Source organism: Fundulus heteroclitus, chromosome 19, assembly GCF_011125445.2.
Source record: "Fundulus heteroclitus isolate FHET01 chromosome 19, MU-UCD_Fhet_4.1, whole genome shotgun sequence".
Lineage (NCBI taxonomy): Eukaryota > Metazoa > Chordata > Actinopteri > Cyprinodontiformes > Fundulidae > Fundulus > Fundulus heteroclitus.
Genome location: NC_046379.1, coordinates 29,349,412 through 29,366,023, shown reverse-complemented (window position 1 = coordinate 29,366,023; position 16,612 = coordinate 29,349,412). Strand labels below are relative to the sequence as shown.

The window sequence follows — 16,612 nt, the reverse complement described above, 5'->3', positions numbered from 1 at the left end:
TAGGCTAACCTCTTGACTCGAACCAAAACATGTGTGAAAGCAGACTATGAGCAATCATCGAGTGCGTCCATTCTTAACTGAACCGGAAGCCTGGAAATGATGTACGAATGCAATACTGCTGCTTGTTCTTGCACACTTGCATCTTTCGATGGGTCTGGAATTTTGAAGAACAACTTTCCTTTGCATACACGTGGTTTGTTTTTCTAACCGTATGCCTGGCATTCCAGCATGTTTAGATCAGTTGCCACATTTGTACTCCAGGGACTGGTGGAGTTGGTACGTACCGATTACGAATATTTTCGTGTGATTTCAGTGACAGCGCTTTATTTGAGTCGCCGAGGATACCAAGATGACAGCACCCAAAAAGCACAGAAAGGATCAAAATTACATAATTTTACTCTATTAGGTGGGTGTTGGTACAAAATTACTAGTACTTCAAGTTCACCACTATATAATGAATGAAAACTGCAGGTCTGCTGGTGGTTCCTAGAGTCTCTAAAAGTAGAATGGGAGGCAGATCCTTTAGCTATCAGGCTCCTCTCCTGTGGAACCAACTCCCAGTTTTGGACCGTGGGGCAGACACCCCGTCTACTTTTAAGAATAATCTTAAAACCTTCCTTTTTGACAAAGCTTATAGTTAGAGTGGCTCATGTTACCCTGAACTATCTCTATAGTTATGCTGCTATAGGCTTAGGCTACTGGAGGACATCAGGGCCTATTTTTCTCACTCTACTGAGTTCTCCTGTTCTCCAGTTTTGCATTGTATTACATTGAAATGACTGTCATCATTTCAGCTTTTAACTTTTTGCTCTCTCTCTTTTTCTTCATAGTAGGTACACCTGGTCTGGCGTTCTGTTAATTGTGACATCATCCAGGGAAGACATATCACCTGCTACTACCATCTAATGTAGAACAGATTACTAGATCAATGTGTGCTTCTGTGCTTGTTTGTCTCTCTTGTTGTGTCTCTGCTCTGTCTTCTGTAACCCCCAGTCGGTCGAGGCAGACCGTTCATACTGAGCCCGGTTCTGCTGGAGGTTTTTCCTTCCTGTTAATGGGGAGTTTTTCTTCCCACTGTTGCTTCATGCTTGCTCAGTATGAGGGATTGCAGCAAAGCCATGTACAATGCAGACGACTCTCCCTGTGGCTCTACGGTTCCCCAGGAGTGAATGCTGCTTGTCGGGACTTTGAGCAATCAACTGGTTTCCTTATATAGGAAATATTTGACCAATCTGTATAATCTGACTGATTCTGACTTTGTAAAGTGCCTCGAGATGACATGTTTCATGAATTGGCGCTATATAAATAAAATTGAATTGAATTGAAAAAGGAACATTCAATTTTGTTTTGACTTTAAGTCACTGCTTCTAGCCCAGCAGATGATGGCAGAAGAGAGTGCACTCTCCACCACAGACTTATAGAAGCTATGCAGCATCCTGCTGCTAACACTGCAGGACCTGAGCTTATTCAAGAACTGCAGTTCCTTCTTGTAGACAGATTTACCGTTGCGTCTCCAGTCCAGTCTGTCATTTGACTGAACTCTTAGGTATTTATACTCCACCGCCTCCACTTTTTCACTACTTAATTTCTTGATGGAAATAGTATTTGAACTATTTCTGTTCCTCTAGAAAGCTAAAATTATTTAATTTTGCTTAATTTACCTTCAAGATGAGGTGAGGTGAGTCATTTTAGTACTTCTTCCGATGGCAGGACTCTGTCTGTAAGAAAACACACCTTACAGTGAGAAAAAAAGTTCATCTACGGAGTTTATTTCCAATTGGCAAAACATTTCTTGCTACATATTTTTTTTAGATTATCTTTTTCTTCCTTTTTATATTCTGTGTGAAACGCACGCCCAACCTTGTAGCAATTTTAGCTGCTTAATATCAGTAGCAAAATTTCTGCGATTGTGTTTGTAGAGATCTTTTTAGTTCTTCAAGGAGGAGGGTCCCCTGTACAAAGATGGCGGCTGCGTTGACGCATTGTTCTAATGAACAGCAACAGCCAAGGAGACATCTATGTAGCTTTATCTATGAGTTTCGTTTCTCAGTAAAAACAATTACGTCAGTTCAGCGGCCATATTGTGAGTGGCAGGCTCTGTTGGGGAAGGAATACAATTGATATTTCCATCCAGTAACAGGGATCATTTAGACATTTAAAAAAAAAAAATTTGCAAATCAAATGAAAAAGAGCAACCAAAACTGCGTCACAAAAGTATTCACCGGCCATCTTGGGAAATCCGTGCAGGATTGTCAGTGAAATCAAGACACTATTGATTGGGAGAGAACATAAATGTCCTTTATTGGCCCACAGTGGGGAAATTCAGATGTACCAGCTGGAATGTGAATAGTAAATGTAAGCATGAAGGTAAACACAAGGGAAAACAAAATATAAAAACAAAACAGAAAAAAAAAATCAATAAGAGACTCTACCATGAGGGCAAATTTACAACACAAAAAACAATAGAGTACATAAAAAAATAGTGTATTTAAATGAAAGAAACATGTAACTGAGTAAGGTGGTTTTATAAGGGGGTTGAGGGAAGATATGATAGTTTTTCAAGGAAATTTGACATTTAGCAGATGACATTTAGCAATTCTGGCTAGAGTAAATCTGGTCAGAATTACAGTTTTTATTGATTGCTTTGACGCAGCAGTCAACTCAAAACCCACATTTTTCAAAACAGTTAACACAGAGGCCTAAACAGTGGCAACAATGGTCAAAATTACCCATTTTGTTTGCAAAAGGCCCCAACTCTGCCAAAACATTTAAAATATGAACCAAAAGCAAACTTTGCCCTCAAACAATACAACTTGTACACAAATGTTTGAGCCCTTCCAATCATTCATTACACAAAGGGCAACAAAATACAAAATAACGCACTCAATGTGAATCAGTGCAGCATTGCTGGGTCATTGTAGCTAAAGACTGTACACAGCTTACATGCCAGTGTCATTTGTAATCAAATTTGCCTTCTTGCAAAAAATGGATCCAGAATCAAATATGCTGTGATCTAAATTTGATTGATTATTCATTCATTTTTTGTTTGTGGCTACAAATGAAATATTCCAACAGAAGATACTAGAGCTGTCTGTCTCTTCTAGTGTCGTCTCTCTTGACAAATAGGCCACATTGCTTCTTCTACATCACACTCAATATTTTCCCTTGTGATGCACCTAGGGAAAAATCTTCATACCTGTCTAATCCATCCTTGACATGCCTCTGTATCTACATCTTGGGCGGCAGCAGTCGTTGCATTGAGCCAGGGCATCTGCTCCTAGGGGCAGTGATCATATACCTTCCATCTCCATGCACTGAAGAATTCCTCTATAGGAATAGATAGAGATGTATATACTGTATAGCAGCAACACCTGCTCTCCCATCGAAAAACTCTTACCATGGATGCAACCTTGTTTCTATTGAGAAAAGTTTGGACTCTTTGTCCTGCCCCTCTAAGTGAAAGGTCATGATTTACCACATGATCAATCATAGTTGCCTACATTTCATCTGTAACTTCAGCCCTTCCAGCTACACCTCCACCTCACACATGGATTCCTCTTCCTCATAATCTTCTTCCCCTGACCCATCTACCTCTTACTCTGACTCTCATCTGCCTTACGTTGACCATCCATGCTTGCAAAGAACAACACACAACATGGCACCTTTTACGTAAAGCCTGCAAACTGACTGCAAATTGAAAAGTTGTGTAAAGAAGTGTCAATCAGGTGCTTCAGTGATTTCATACCGATCAAGAAGTTTCAAAGAGCTTGGAACATATAGTTTCTGTTCGACTACCACAGCTAAAGCAATGGAGTTTGGACTGCATGAATGACATCTGTGTTAACTGTTTTGCAAAAGGGTGAGGAAAATGAGTCAAACCAATGAAAATGGGTTAACTCATTAGCAAGAAGTGTCTTTTGCTCTGCTGAGATGGTGATGATGAAAACTGAGAGGTTGCCAGTTTCTTCAAACCGGTCAAAGCAATCAATAAAAACTGTAAAAGTACTCAGCCTACTGAACATTTCATACACTGATATGGAGAACTACTTGACGTTGTTAGTGTTATAATAACGCTAACAACGTCAAGGAGTGCTGTTATAATCTTTGGCTCTTTGGTCTTGTGTTTTGCTTTATTTTAGGATAATTCAGCCTTTGTTTTTTATTTTTAAGTTCATTCCTTATTTTTAAGATTCCTTATGGTTTTGTTATGTACTCATATTTCATATGTTCATATGTTATTTTGCTGTGAGTTGCAGTTTTTGTTCACATTCGATAGATCTAAATTCCTAATTTTCTGTGTCTTTGTTAGCTCTTGGTTCACAGATCTATAGTATTTTAGTGTCTGTGTGTTTTGTATCTCAGCTCCCTGCACTCCCAAGTTATCTCCCATCTGTTCATTAACTTTCCATTCTAGCACTCCAGTAGTCAAGCTACACAGTAGTACTACTTTTGTTTTTTTGTTCTTCATCAAAGTGAGCTCATCCCGTTATTCACACTAATCTCTTTCCCTGTGGTTCTCTTCTGGTTGAATTTGTAAGTTTCTGAATATTAATTTTCAAGTATAACTGTTTATTTTCACTTACTGCCTTCTGCCTCCTCCCAGCATTTGGGTCCAGATTGTCAAAATTTCATGAAGATTTGTGAAGCACAGTTGTGGAAGGAAGTTATCGCCTGGTTTAATATAGGCCATGTTCTCGTTTTGGGTCTCCTAAAAACAGGACAGCTTCAACATAAGTTGAAGCTGTCCCTCAAAAATACCACAATTTAGTACATTTTATTTTCATTTTAGGCAAATATCACATACATTGTAAAAAATGTAAAAACTGCTTGCCCTCTGGAGCTGGGTTCAAAAATGAACTGAGGAATTATTTTCATTGTCTGGAACTATTGTCCCAAACAAACTCATCAATATCCAACCTGCTCATTCTTGCTGAGGACTGCCTTGTACTCTAAAATGTCATTGGTTCAAAAGCATTGCATTATGATGTCACTGTAATGGCCCTTTGTTGTTAGTGCTGTCTTTACTTTGATTTGTTTGTTGCTGGATTTATCTTTGTTTATTGTTGCTGATGTCACTCTTAATTTGACATTGTATGCAACTGAATTCTCTACGAGATTCTGTATCAATGCAGTTGTAAGTAAAGCTTTATTTAAGAAAAGACTTAGATGATAAAAAAAACTCTGCTCATCTGTTTCAGCTGTGCTGGAGACATTACTGCCATCTAGTGGACATGTCAGGCTTAAACCCCTCATTCCTGCTGCAGCATATGGCTCCCACAAACACCAACCCCAGTAACTTATACCAAACTTCAAAATGGGTTATTTCTTCTTAAATGATGCACAGAAAAATTTGTTTTTGAGGAGATGTTTTTACTTCAAAAATTCTGTTTTACTTTTTGGCTAAAGCAGTTAAAACCACAGAAGAGTTCCTGAGTTTAAAGGTCTTAAAGAAAACACCAAGAATAAAGTAATACCATTACATAAGAAATGCAATAACAGATTTCCTTCACTGCTTTTTAATTGTTTTGAATGCATAGAGTAAGGAAGCTGTCAAAAAGATGTAAGGAATATGCACAGTTCAAAGTTTTCAAACTTTTTATCCAACACATCCAGTCTTTCTTCAAATCTTTGTGACAGAGCATAAGCAGCACTGTAAAGACTTCCATGTTAACCATTCCTCCTAAAGATGGCTTAGCTGTGGTCCAGCACTGGGGTAATCTGTATTATTTAGGTTGTGTCCTTATTGTATTGCTATTATTTTGGCCTACTATGGAATAAATATTGTTAATCTTAACCTCTTTCGCCTTTTGCGTTATTCGGAGAACTGATCCCTCTCGAATAAAGAAACCGTGGCAAAATCTCTGATGCTAACCCATAAAAGCGGAAAGCTCTGTCCATACATAGACTTTCACCCTGGATTGTGGAGGCCACTTCTCTAGTTTACAGTAGCCGGGGACTCCCCATGCCACATGGTGTGAGAGTTCACTCCAACTAGTGTGTAGCAACCTCCTTGGCCCTATTCAGAGGGGTTCCCATGAGTGGCGTTTGTGCTGCGGCCAGCTGGTTTTCAGTGCACACATTTGTACAGTTTTATCTTTTGGATGTGACAGCCACTTCTGTGGCTCACTCTGTTTGTTCTGCTGGTTCTAAAGTGTTGCATTAGCATGCTGTGTCTGACTTAGGTTTGATGGCTGCTTTGTGTGGCGATTATATAGGTCCCATACTCGTGTGTTGTACTGAATGAATTGACTGAAAGGGAACGTAATTTTATGCATATAACCACTGTTCCCTGAAGGAGAGGATCAAATACAACACATGGTTGCCCCGCTGCTCAGCTGGGCTTGGTGAAGAGCAGCTATCAAACTGAGTAATGACTGTGATGACAGATGAATATATAGTACAAGCGGGGCCTGTCACTTGTCGTCATCACAATATTTGCTTAGGAGGCATGATTAGAGGTGGCTTCAGCCAGGACAATCAGGACATGATATTCCATACTCATGTGTTGTACTTCATTCCTCTGCTTAAGGGAACAGTAGCTATATGCATAACATTATGTTTCAAAACTTAACGTGAAGGATAACGCAATGAACGCAACGTTAGCTCTGCAATTATCTGTTTGCGGATTAGCACGACTGTCCCCACCGATACCCTTAATCTAAAATGGAACCTAACACTGTCACCATAAGGCCCAGCAGAGGATGTACTTCCTGCAATGGACAGTCAGGACTGCAGAAAAGATCATCACTGAACAGCTGACTTTGACTCAAAGTATCAAATTATAAACAAAGAACCAAAAAAATAAAAAAAAATAAAGAAATTGTGCTTCCATTGAGCCACATGTTTATTGGCTACCACTTATCAGGTATTTTCATTACTCTCTATTTCAATGCTGTTCATATTCCTAATATTGCCATATTGCATATACAGTGTACCAAATCAACCTACTACACGAACATAACACCACATACAATATTTTTTTCCAGCACTCTCTGCACTCATCACATTGTTGACAGTGTGTTTGTATGTGTATGTGCACCTATACATCACTTCCACCTCTGACATGTACACAATAATAAAAATAATGGTAATAATTTACTCCAGCATCCATTGCCCTCTGCTCATTGCACTTTATCAATGTTGTCTCAATCTGTCCGTGTTGTTTATAGTGTGTATGTGTTCTCTACACTGTAACCTGTGTTAAACTTTATTACAGTATTATTGTGTTATAGTATCATTGTACAGGTATGCACATCGCGAGCATTGTACAATCTAGAGTCAAATATTCCTCGTAAGCGAGTAAATTAAAGCTAATTCCGATTCTTGAAAACCTTCTCTGCGCGATGCCACTCTCAATATGGCGGGGATGTTGTGTGACTTCCGGGACGCCCCTAGCGGCGTCTACGCTCGGCCTACGTTACGTGCGTGCGCAGGCTCTTCCTCAACCGGACTAGCAGCAAACAGCAACAGACAAGATGGTGAGTATGAAATGTCGAAAGGAGCAGCATTTTCCTCGCGCACTGAGCCTTTTAAGCGCGCGGCGTCTTAGCGAAGTAGCAGGCGACGTAAAGAGACTGACGCTGCGTCCCAGCGTCGTACCGGGGTTTAGTTTTAGCGTTACTTCTACTTTAGCTCCATTAAAAGATGGACCGACGATCACATGACATCCTGAGTTTTAGTCCCCCAGAAATCTACTCCTGCTAGTTGCACTCACCCCCTCATACAACAGTGTCTTTGCCTGGCGAGTTGTTTTAGGTCGCCATACTTCTTCTTGCTGTATTTTGTTGCCACAGCATGTGTGTTTTTTTCCCACATTTACCAACCAAATTAGCGCCAGAATGGCTAACCAGCTAAAGACAGCTTCATCCTGTTATACATTTTGTAGCGTTAATGAGACCTGCTTCCTGGATATGATCCCACACTGTTAGTTCTTTGTCAGACGGGCAAAGTGGAGACATTTCCTTTAGGAGACTGTTATCAGAATGTTCTTATTTGTTCATCCATTCCGTTTTCCCTTCTAATTTTCAGCCTTTTATAGTTTTCAGGTTAGACAGAGCCGGTCCAAGATTGTATGGAGGTCCAGGCAAATCATGGTGTGTGTGACCCCCGCTTCCACTGCTATAGCAATAATATAAACCGTGCAGGCTGGATTGTCTGCACATTTTGTATTCACCGCCCATAAATGTTAAGGTTTTATCACAACAGATACAATCAACTTTCAAATAATTTTATTAATAGTATTTATTAAATAAGTAGTTGTTTCTCTGAATTAGAGATGCATTGTACACCAAAATGCAACAGAAAAAAAAGAGTTTTTGGTTGTTTATTACGTGCTTAAAAAGTAACTTCCACCATTTGCTGTTTGTAAACCCATCAACCACAAGCGTGCACTTTAACGGTCTCTTTTGAGTTTAACAACATCAGACCTATAATTAGCTGTGTGAACCGAGATAATCTTGTAATTCTTTCATTTTCCGGTGCGTTCAAAACTGCCACCACTAGCAAAGTACCTGGTGAACAATTCTTGCTCTTTTTATGTTCTTAAAAAACTGAAATGAGCAGGTCGGACCTCAGAGAAAACTGGAAATCTGTATCAGGAAAACCCGTCTAGCTCCTTTTTCCTTTGAAACATTTTATTTGCCATTTGTATTCAAAGCACATTATAGATTTATTATAAAAGTAGGGCCCAGGGCCACTGGGGCTACATCAGAGCACTTTGGTGCCCTGACGTCATAAAGGGCTATACAAGTGCAGGCCATTTACCACGGCCATTTATTAGCTTAATTAATCTGAAGTTATAGTATGAATAAAATGCGACTCCAGCAGAAATAACGAAGGAAAGATCTAGCAACGTGTGGGACATGATTAACAATATAAATCTAATGAATTTGAGGCGTGCTAATTGATTGATTATGATAAATCACTTATTTCTTTATCAAACAGCAACATTTGACACAATAAGCCAAGTTTTAAAACTTAGGTTAATAACTAGATCAATAAATGGAGGCATACAGTTTTGTATTATGACGATGGACAGCGGTTTCTGCTGCAGTTCAAAACAAACTGCTGCGATTCAGCCAACCATAAAGATCCAGAGCTTGGATAGAAAGATTTTATCCTGAGGACAAATAATTAAGTTAAATTAATGCGTCACAGTTACACATCTGGTATTGACATAACTACCAAGCTATATTTTCTTCTGTTTAAAACAGGTATATTAGTTATTTTTAATCCTAATTATTTATACATTGAAAATAATCTTTTAAATCTAAATCTTCAAATCCTTTTTTGAAAGCTTGTTCTGCTTGAAGTGAACTGCAGTGTGTTTGTTGGGGGAGAAGTCCATTGAACTTGCGGGTGGTTCCCTGCTGGGTGCCCTGATCCATGGCTTAAATCTCATCTGCCTTGGGCTGGCTCTGGCTTTAGGGGTTCTGTTAAAAGCAGTCTGCATTAGTATTTGTACTGAACCCCAGTAAGTGATCAGGTTCGCTTTTGCACATGATTTTTGATTGTCTCTCGCTCAGATTCCTGCATTTGTTTTTTTTTTTTCAGCTTAGCATGATCACTAACCGTCAACCATTAACAAATGTCTGAATCACGTTGCCACTTTTTTTTTTTTTTTTTTCATTATTTGTTTTTGAATGATTCATTAATTTATCTGCCTCCTTGATCCATTCACTTTTTAATTTCTCCCAACTTTCTTCTGTTTATTTTCTCCTTTTTGTATTTTTTTTTACCCCACTCTTTGATCACATCCTGTGTCGTTGTACACGTGCACCTCCTCCTCTCTGCCCTCCTTTACCCACTCCCCACCCCCACCTGTCTATACCTGTCTCCACCCAACCAGGCTGGTCACCGGGTAAGTGTGCTCGCTTTATGCTGGATTCTTGTTTTTCTGATCACCCTTCTGCCTGACGCTCTAACAACGATTGGGGTTGCAAAATTGATATGTGTGCCAGTTTTGTTTTTCATCCTTTTAGTGCAGCTAACCGGTGCTGTTTCAGCAGCTGCCGTGACGTTGATCTATGCTGACATACTCTTGATCTGTGCTGTTATCTCAAATATATAAGGTGGACAAATTTGTTGGCACCCCTGGTAAAGATATGCAAAGGGCTTCCAAATAAATTAATCTTAGCAGACTAGTTTATTGTAGCTACTGGCCACTTTGTTGGAAGAGGAGCCTACATTTATTTTGCTGTCACACAGCGGAGCCAGGATGGCAAGGGAGCTAAAACATCTCCCGCGCTAACTGTCCTATTACAGGAAACATAACAACCATAACAACCATTAGAAGATGTTCACATGCCAGATTAATATTTGGGGGTGAAGCCAGGATGAAAACTAATTTTATTTGTCCTGGTATCACAAACACAAACTACAAGTTAAGCTTTTAATTGGACGTGGGCTGGAGTTTTATGCTCTGGTCAAAAAATACCTAAAGGTATATAGCCACATAATATGCTTAATAAAAAAGACCAAAAACCGTTGGATCATGATCAGCTAAGGTTGTATACACCTAGCCTCCATCTTGATAGTGTTCTTGAGCCAAAAGATAATTCTCTCTGGGGCGTGATTAACAAATATAAACAGATGTGGCGACATCTAGTGACAGTATCGCAGAACTATCATAATACCGGTTTGCTTCATTTATAAAACAATTGTAAATAATGCCGGACCGCGCCTACTGCAATGCCTCCCAATAAAGCGGCAGCTCAGCGTGACCAAGACCAACCGTTATTAATTAAATAAACCAATGTACAAACATTTTAACAGCCTCATATCAGAACATTTACTCACGTAAATCAACTCTGTGGTCACATCTGAGCCTCGGCAGGTCTAGCATTCACTTCATTGAAAACCAACATTCATACTGACATTTCAGCATTTTCCCTCTTGGAATCATATTTTTTGCGCTTTTTTTCCCCACTGGACCTCGGACCATTCTTCATTGTTTAACTGGGAGATGCTAATAGCCGTTAGCCGCTTCCTTGTTTTAACCCCTGCGGCACATGCGCAGTACGTACTTCCGCTAAATTTTTTAAACATGAAAGGATTTATTTGCTAACAAATTGAGCAAAAACAAAGCTTAAAACACCAAAATAACAACTAATACACCAGCAGGACCTGATAATCTTTCATAAAAACTTTGAATGCAGCCAGAGTGAGCTACTGACGTATAAAAAAAAAAAGTAAAATAAATTGAATGTGCACCTTTAAATTAGGCTTTTTGCCAATACAAACACTCCAGATGGATTTGGTGTAAAGCACAGAATGGACATGTGGAATATCCCCCCATCAGTGATACTGGCAGCCTGTCCCTCTTCCATATGCTTAGAGAACCCCTTACAGTGCAAACAGATTGAAAATAATTGTGGCCTTTGCCAGCAAACCCAGACCAAACAAAACATTTTTTTCAGTCATCTCAGTCCCCAGACCCAAATCCTAGTGAGAGCCTGTGGGCTGAGCTGAAGAGAAGACCCAGGGCAACGGACGATCCAGCAGGATGGGGAACAGTTTTTACCCCGCTCATTAGATGATTTCAATTAGGACTTAATTGAAATGAGCAAAATTCTACTGGGCGTAGTTACTCTAGAGCAAGAAAATATGGATTTGCTGTAAGACCTTTTACACAACCTTACCAGGGGGCCAACAAATCACGCTGCATCTGTAAAAATACAAACAGAAAAGCAAAGTCAAAATAAACCAGACTGAGGGGAAAGTTGAAGGTCTTTTCTAAAGCAATCATTTTTTTTTGGATATGAAAATTCTCAATTACCTCCAGGTTCTAAATGTGAAAAATACAGTTTCAGATGAACAGCCTCATGGGCAGCAGGGAAGGAGTTTTGCCCCTCAAGATGCAGAAGGCTGTCAAGATTGTGGTGTGGAAAGAGCTGCGCTACTGAGCGAAGCCCAGCCTCACTTTGGGTCAAACGGCACAAATACAAGCGGCTGAAATCAGCTCCGCCTATAGCGTATCCGAGCTTGGGAGGAGAACCGGGGTTCAGACACCTGAACGAGCCGGAGAAAACGGAGAATGAGTTGCTTTCTCCCCTCTGACTGGTTTCCTTCACAATCCGACCTGGTCAGGCAGAACACAAAGCATGAATTCCCTGTTGAAGTGCATCTAGCCTGCTATGCAGGAACGGCTGGTGCAAAGGTGTCAACTGTGCTGCTTCTGGACGAGAGGAAGTTGTAGTCCGCTGCCATTAATAAAATATCCTTTAATAAGTCGTCGTCAGCTCTCCATAGAATGAGTTTTGGCAGTCTGCTTCTCTGGAGCAGGAAGATACTTCACATCTTCAAGAAAGAATGACCAGCAATTAATGTAGAGAGATGAGTGTTGATGCGCCTGTCTTGTAAATTTCTTCGTCTACAGAGAGGAAATTAGCTAAACTGTGTCAGAGCAGTTGTCAACGTTCCATGTAGTCCTAGTGAGATCAGATTTAGCTGTTTTTTAATGGGCACAGGATCTGGAAACCTTGCAGTCATAGAATTAGTCCAGCCTCTCTGATCATTACACCCATTTGCCGTTTTCGGCATTTCATACCCAATTTTTAGTAATGAAATGGAGCTGCGGGCTATTTTGCAGTGACCATGTGTTCTTTTGGACCTGCTTTGACAACCCACTCTTTAAAGTGGTTTCACAAGTTCAGCCTATTGTCTGCTGTAAAGAAATATGGTTTATGACTGATTAATAACATCTACCAGTAGGAGTTGTCTTGTTCTGGCGTGACCACGGGCCAAGAGCTGTGATATATATATATATATATATAAAATCAACTGACCCCAAATAGGAATGAAGCAGTATAAATAGAAATATGGTGTAATGCAAAGTTTTCCACAGATAATATTGAATGAATTAAAGGTCAGGCAGAATGCTTTGCGTTACTGCTGCCTACTGCAGCTTAACATCCTGGAGAATCTTAGGGTAACAAAGTTGTTCACACACTGCTGAACATCATGAAATGTTCATCTGAGGTTGGATTTCCCTGATCATAACAGCAGGTGTCAGATTAAAAGCAATCCCTTTTCTGCTAGTTATTGTGTTTACAAAAAGAGGTAATGAGTCTTTTGGATGTTTACTTTCTAGAACATAAAATGAGTTTGTTGGTATATCCAAACATTTGCCCTGTAGCTTTCAGTTAGATGGGAACACACATCATTTGTACACATTTAAATTGGTGCATCAGCGTTTCAGGATTTTCTCTCCTGTTAACTAAATAAATATTTATTTAGTTTAAATATATATATATATATATTTAAATATTTTTAGCTCAAATAAGATCTTTAAAATGTAAATGTGTTTTTTTTTTTTACCCACCTGAGCTCTAAACTCAAACATTTACCTGCTTCAGCTGCGTAGTTACGGAGGGATTTGTGGATTTCGTGTTTGCTATTCAAGGGGTATTTTAGGATTTTTGAATTGAGGTTCTGTTAAAAGGTTAGAAGCAGCCAATGCTTTGCCTGGAGTAGGGAAACTCTCTATGGGTCTTCAGCAGATTAATCGGTCCTGGAAGCTAATTGCTAGTGTGAGAGGAGCCAAGACCAAGGTGGACTTTTAGCATCTGAAACAACTCAGTGGTTTTGGCCAGTGCTGTTTTATGAAGCTTCAATCACCTTTATGTTGGATTGTTATGTACAGAGAAGCTGAAGATCTTTGCACAGCAGACTGAGGCCTCTGAAACAAACTAATCCGGGTTAATACTAAATTAAAGCGTTGAGCGAGTTGTCTACTGTAGGAAAGATCTTAATTCTTAACCAAACCTCACGTTAAAAAATCCTGAACTGACCCTTTAAACTCAGTTGGCTTATGTCTGTCACTTCTTGTCTCATGTGGAAATATACATCTGTCTAATCTGCCGCCCAGTGTCTGAAGTCCAGCTGTGCATATTCGGTTCATTGTTTTTTTATTTGATTTTTTTATTCTCTTTGGGCTTTTTAAAAACTCTGTGAAATAACATTTAGAAGCCAGTTTGAATTCAGACACATTTCTGTTCAGAATGTTATTTAGCAAAAGCTTCGAGTCAGGAGTTTATCTGCTGTCATAGGTTCTTAGGTCCAATAGAATAAGCTTTCATATTTATCTTCTATTAAAAATGGTAAAGTAATTTACCACTGAGCTAATGGAGGTGTGGGAGTCTGGGTGCATTCTCATCTGCTGCAGGATTAACCAACGGTGCCCTGCAGGGCTCTGTCCTAGGACAGTTTTCTCTTACAGTCCTCAGGCACCTTAATGAATCTGCGGGTAACTGACTGTTTCTTTATGTGTGTTTGTGCACTGTTATTAGTTGGTTCTGGTGTTAGGTGACCTGCACATTCCTCACCGGTGCAACACGTTGCCAGCCAAGTTCAAGAAGCTGTTGGTGCCGGGGAAGATCCAGCACATTCTCTGCACCGGCAACCTCTGCACCAAGGAGAGTTATGACTACCTGAAAACCCTCGCTGGGGACGTCCACATAGTACGTGGAGACTTTGATGAGGTGTGTACTCTTTATCCAACCCCACCTTATTATCTAAACCTCCTCATGAAAAACAATTAACTTGGACGATAATTAGCACCAAGAGAAACATGGCGATCATGGTGCCTATCAAAAGTACGCCCAATGAAAATGTGGCCCATTAGAACCACAAACAAAATTCTGCGTATTGATATTTTACATTAGACAAAAAATATGGAATTCATTTTAGTCCCCCCCATAAAACCCAGGCTTATATTGGACTAAAAGCCTCAGTGAACATCAGGTTTTCAGTCATGCCTTAATTCTCCATTTGATTTACAGTAGATCTGGACTTCGACTGAACTGTTCTACTTTTTTATTTTTTTTTAAACCATTCCTTTGTGGCCATGATCTGAAAAACCCCTCTGTCCCTACACTACAAGAGAACCCTGACAGCATGATACTGCCACCGCCATGCTTCACTGTAAGGTTCATGAGTTCAGGGTGCAGTGGATGTTTTTCTTGATCCAAGTGGCTTGAAGTGGGTTGAACAGTGGTTCCCCAAGCTGTTCAAAGCTCGGGCTGTTGTTTCAAAAGATAGCCCTAATCTATACTTCTCCACAGATTTATCCCCATGTGTTGTTTGGTCTTCATAATGCTGCCTGTTCACTACTGTCCCCTAAAAACCTCTGTTCCCTTAACAGAAAAGCTAAATTCTACACAGCTAAATTCTGTTTACTCATTTTTTTCATTAGATTTTATTTAGGGGTACCAGAGTAGAATGTTATTGTTTTGAAAAAGGAAATAATACATTACTTTCCCTTTACATCACATAATGAATACCTTAGGCTTAGTCTGTCGCATAATATCACAATTAAACATAAAGGTTTGTTGTTGAAGGTGAATGAAATTGTGAAAAAGCTAAAGGGGTATGAATACTTTACCCCCTCAGGGTACCTGTCCAGTAAATAATGGATGCTTTTGGACACTGGCTTTATTTGATTTCAGGGTTTTCTCTGTACACTTCTGCTAATGCATTCAATAAAACCGAAGCTGAAGTGCAGAGGTTTGACGCTGCTCGTTATTTCTCTCGCTTCACACGTCCTCCTCAGAACCTGAACTACCCGGAGCAGAAGGTGGTGACAGTGGGCCAGTTCAAGATCGGTCTCATCCACGGCCACCAGGTCATCCCTTGGGGCGACATGGCCAGCCTGGCGCTGCTCCAGAGGCAGCTGGACGTCGACATTCTCATCTCAGGGCACACGCATAAGTTCGAGGCTTTCGAGAATGAAAACAAGTTTTACATCAACCCCGGCTCTGCTACCGGGGCCTACAATGCACTGGAAAGGTAGCTGGGACTCTAACTTGTTTCTGTTTTAAACTAGGAAATATTAAAACAGACCGAAATATAAGAAGTCTGGTTCAGCACACCGTCAGCTCCAGATCAGCTGCTGCTCCAGCAATCCACACCATAGCAGATGGCTGATGCCAGTCTGAGTCAGATATAAGAGATGGCTCTTAAATCGACTGAGATGTTGGAAAATTTGAGTCTGGAAAAGTCAAATGCTTGAATGGAACATGGTAGAAACGCTGTATCTGGGAGTCGGTATTACCTGCATTATTTTCATTTGTTAAACCTTTATGTGTTGTAACGTCTTATATTTTGTGTGTTCTGTTTTCTAGGAACATTATCCCCTCTTTTGTACTAATGGACATCCAAGCGTCTACAGTGGTGACGTACGTTTATCAGCTGATCGGAGACGACGTCAAGGTGGAGAGAATCGAGTATAAGAAGTCGTAAAGGAGTTGTGGGGAGCAGGAGGAATGGCACAAGTTAGTGAGGCTGAGCGTATTGTTTCATCCTGCCCACTAGGGGGCAGCAGCTCCCTCAGTTCACCACAGTGTTAACGCTGTTCATGAACTCAACTCTAAAATGCTTGTGTATTATATTGTTTATATGTCATCCTCATTCACTTATATGCGAGCTGTCAGTAGAGGATACAATAGAGAACACAATTATGTCACAAGTCTTGCTATTAAACATTTTCAGACTTTTTTTTGTGATTTTCATTTTCACCCTTATTAAATCCTGTACATGTGACCAACATGCCATAAGTTTTCTTAGATCTGCCTTATTCATTCACTTCCACAATAAAGATGGAATTTCCCTCCAA

The 16,612-nt window shown here is 40.0% G+C and overlaps 1 protein-coding gene across 3 annotated transcripts; it reads left to right on the top strand.

Annotated features, from left to right (window-relative positions):
• The first annotated feature begins 7,383 nt into the window (after positions 1-7,383).
• On the top strand, positions 7,384-16,612 carry vps29 (VPS29 retromer complex component). 3 transcript variants are annotated; one of them, XM_012875947.3, is made up of 5 exons: positions 7,407-7,478; positions 9,848-9,859; positions 14,289-14,480; positions 15,551-15,786; positions 16,122-16,612. In XM_012875947.3, the coding sequence occupies exons 1-5, from the start codon at positions 7,476-7,478 to the stop codon at positions 16,237-16,239; spliced, it is 561 nt and encodes a 186-aa protein (XP_012731401.1). In that variant the 5' UTR covers positions 7,407-7,475; the 3' UTR covers positions 16,240-16,612. The 3 variants fall into 3 exon arrangements, with proteins under 3 accessions (XP_012731402.1, XP_012731401.1, XP_036006426.1); XM_036150533.1 differs by lacking the exon at positions 7,407-7,478 and adding an exon at positions 8,076-8,093; XM_012875948.3 differs by lacking the exon at positions 9,848-9,859 and having other exon boundaries at positions 7,384-7,478.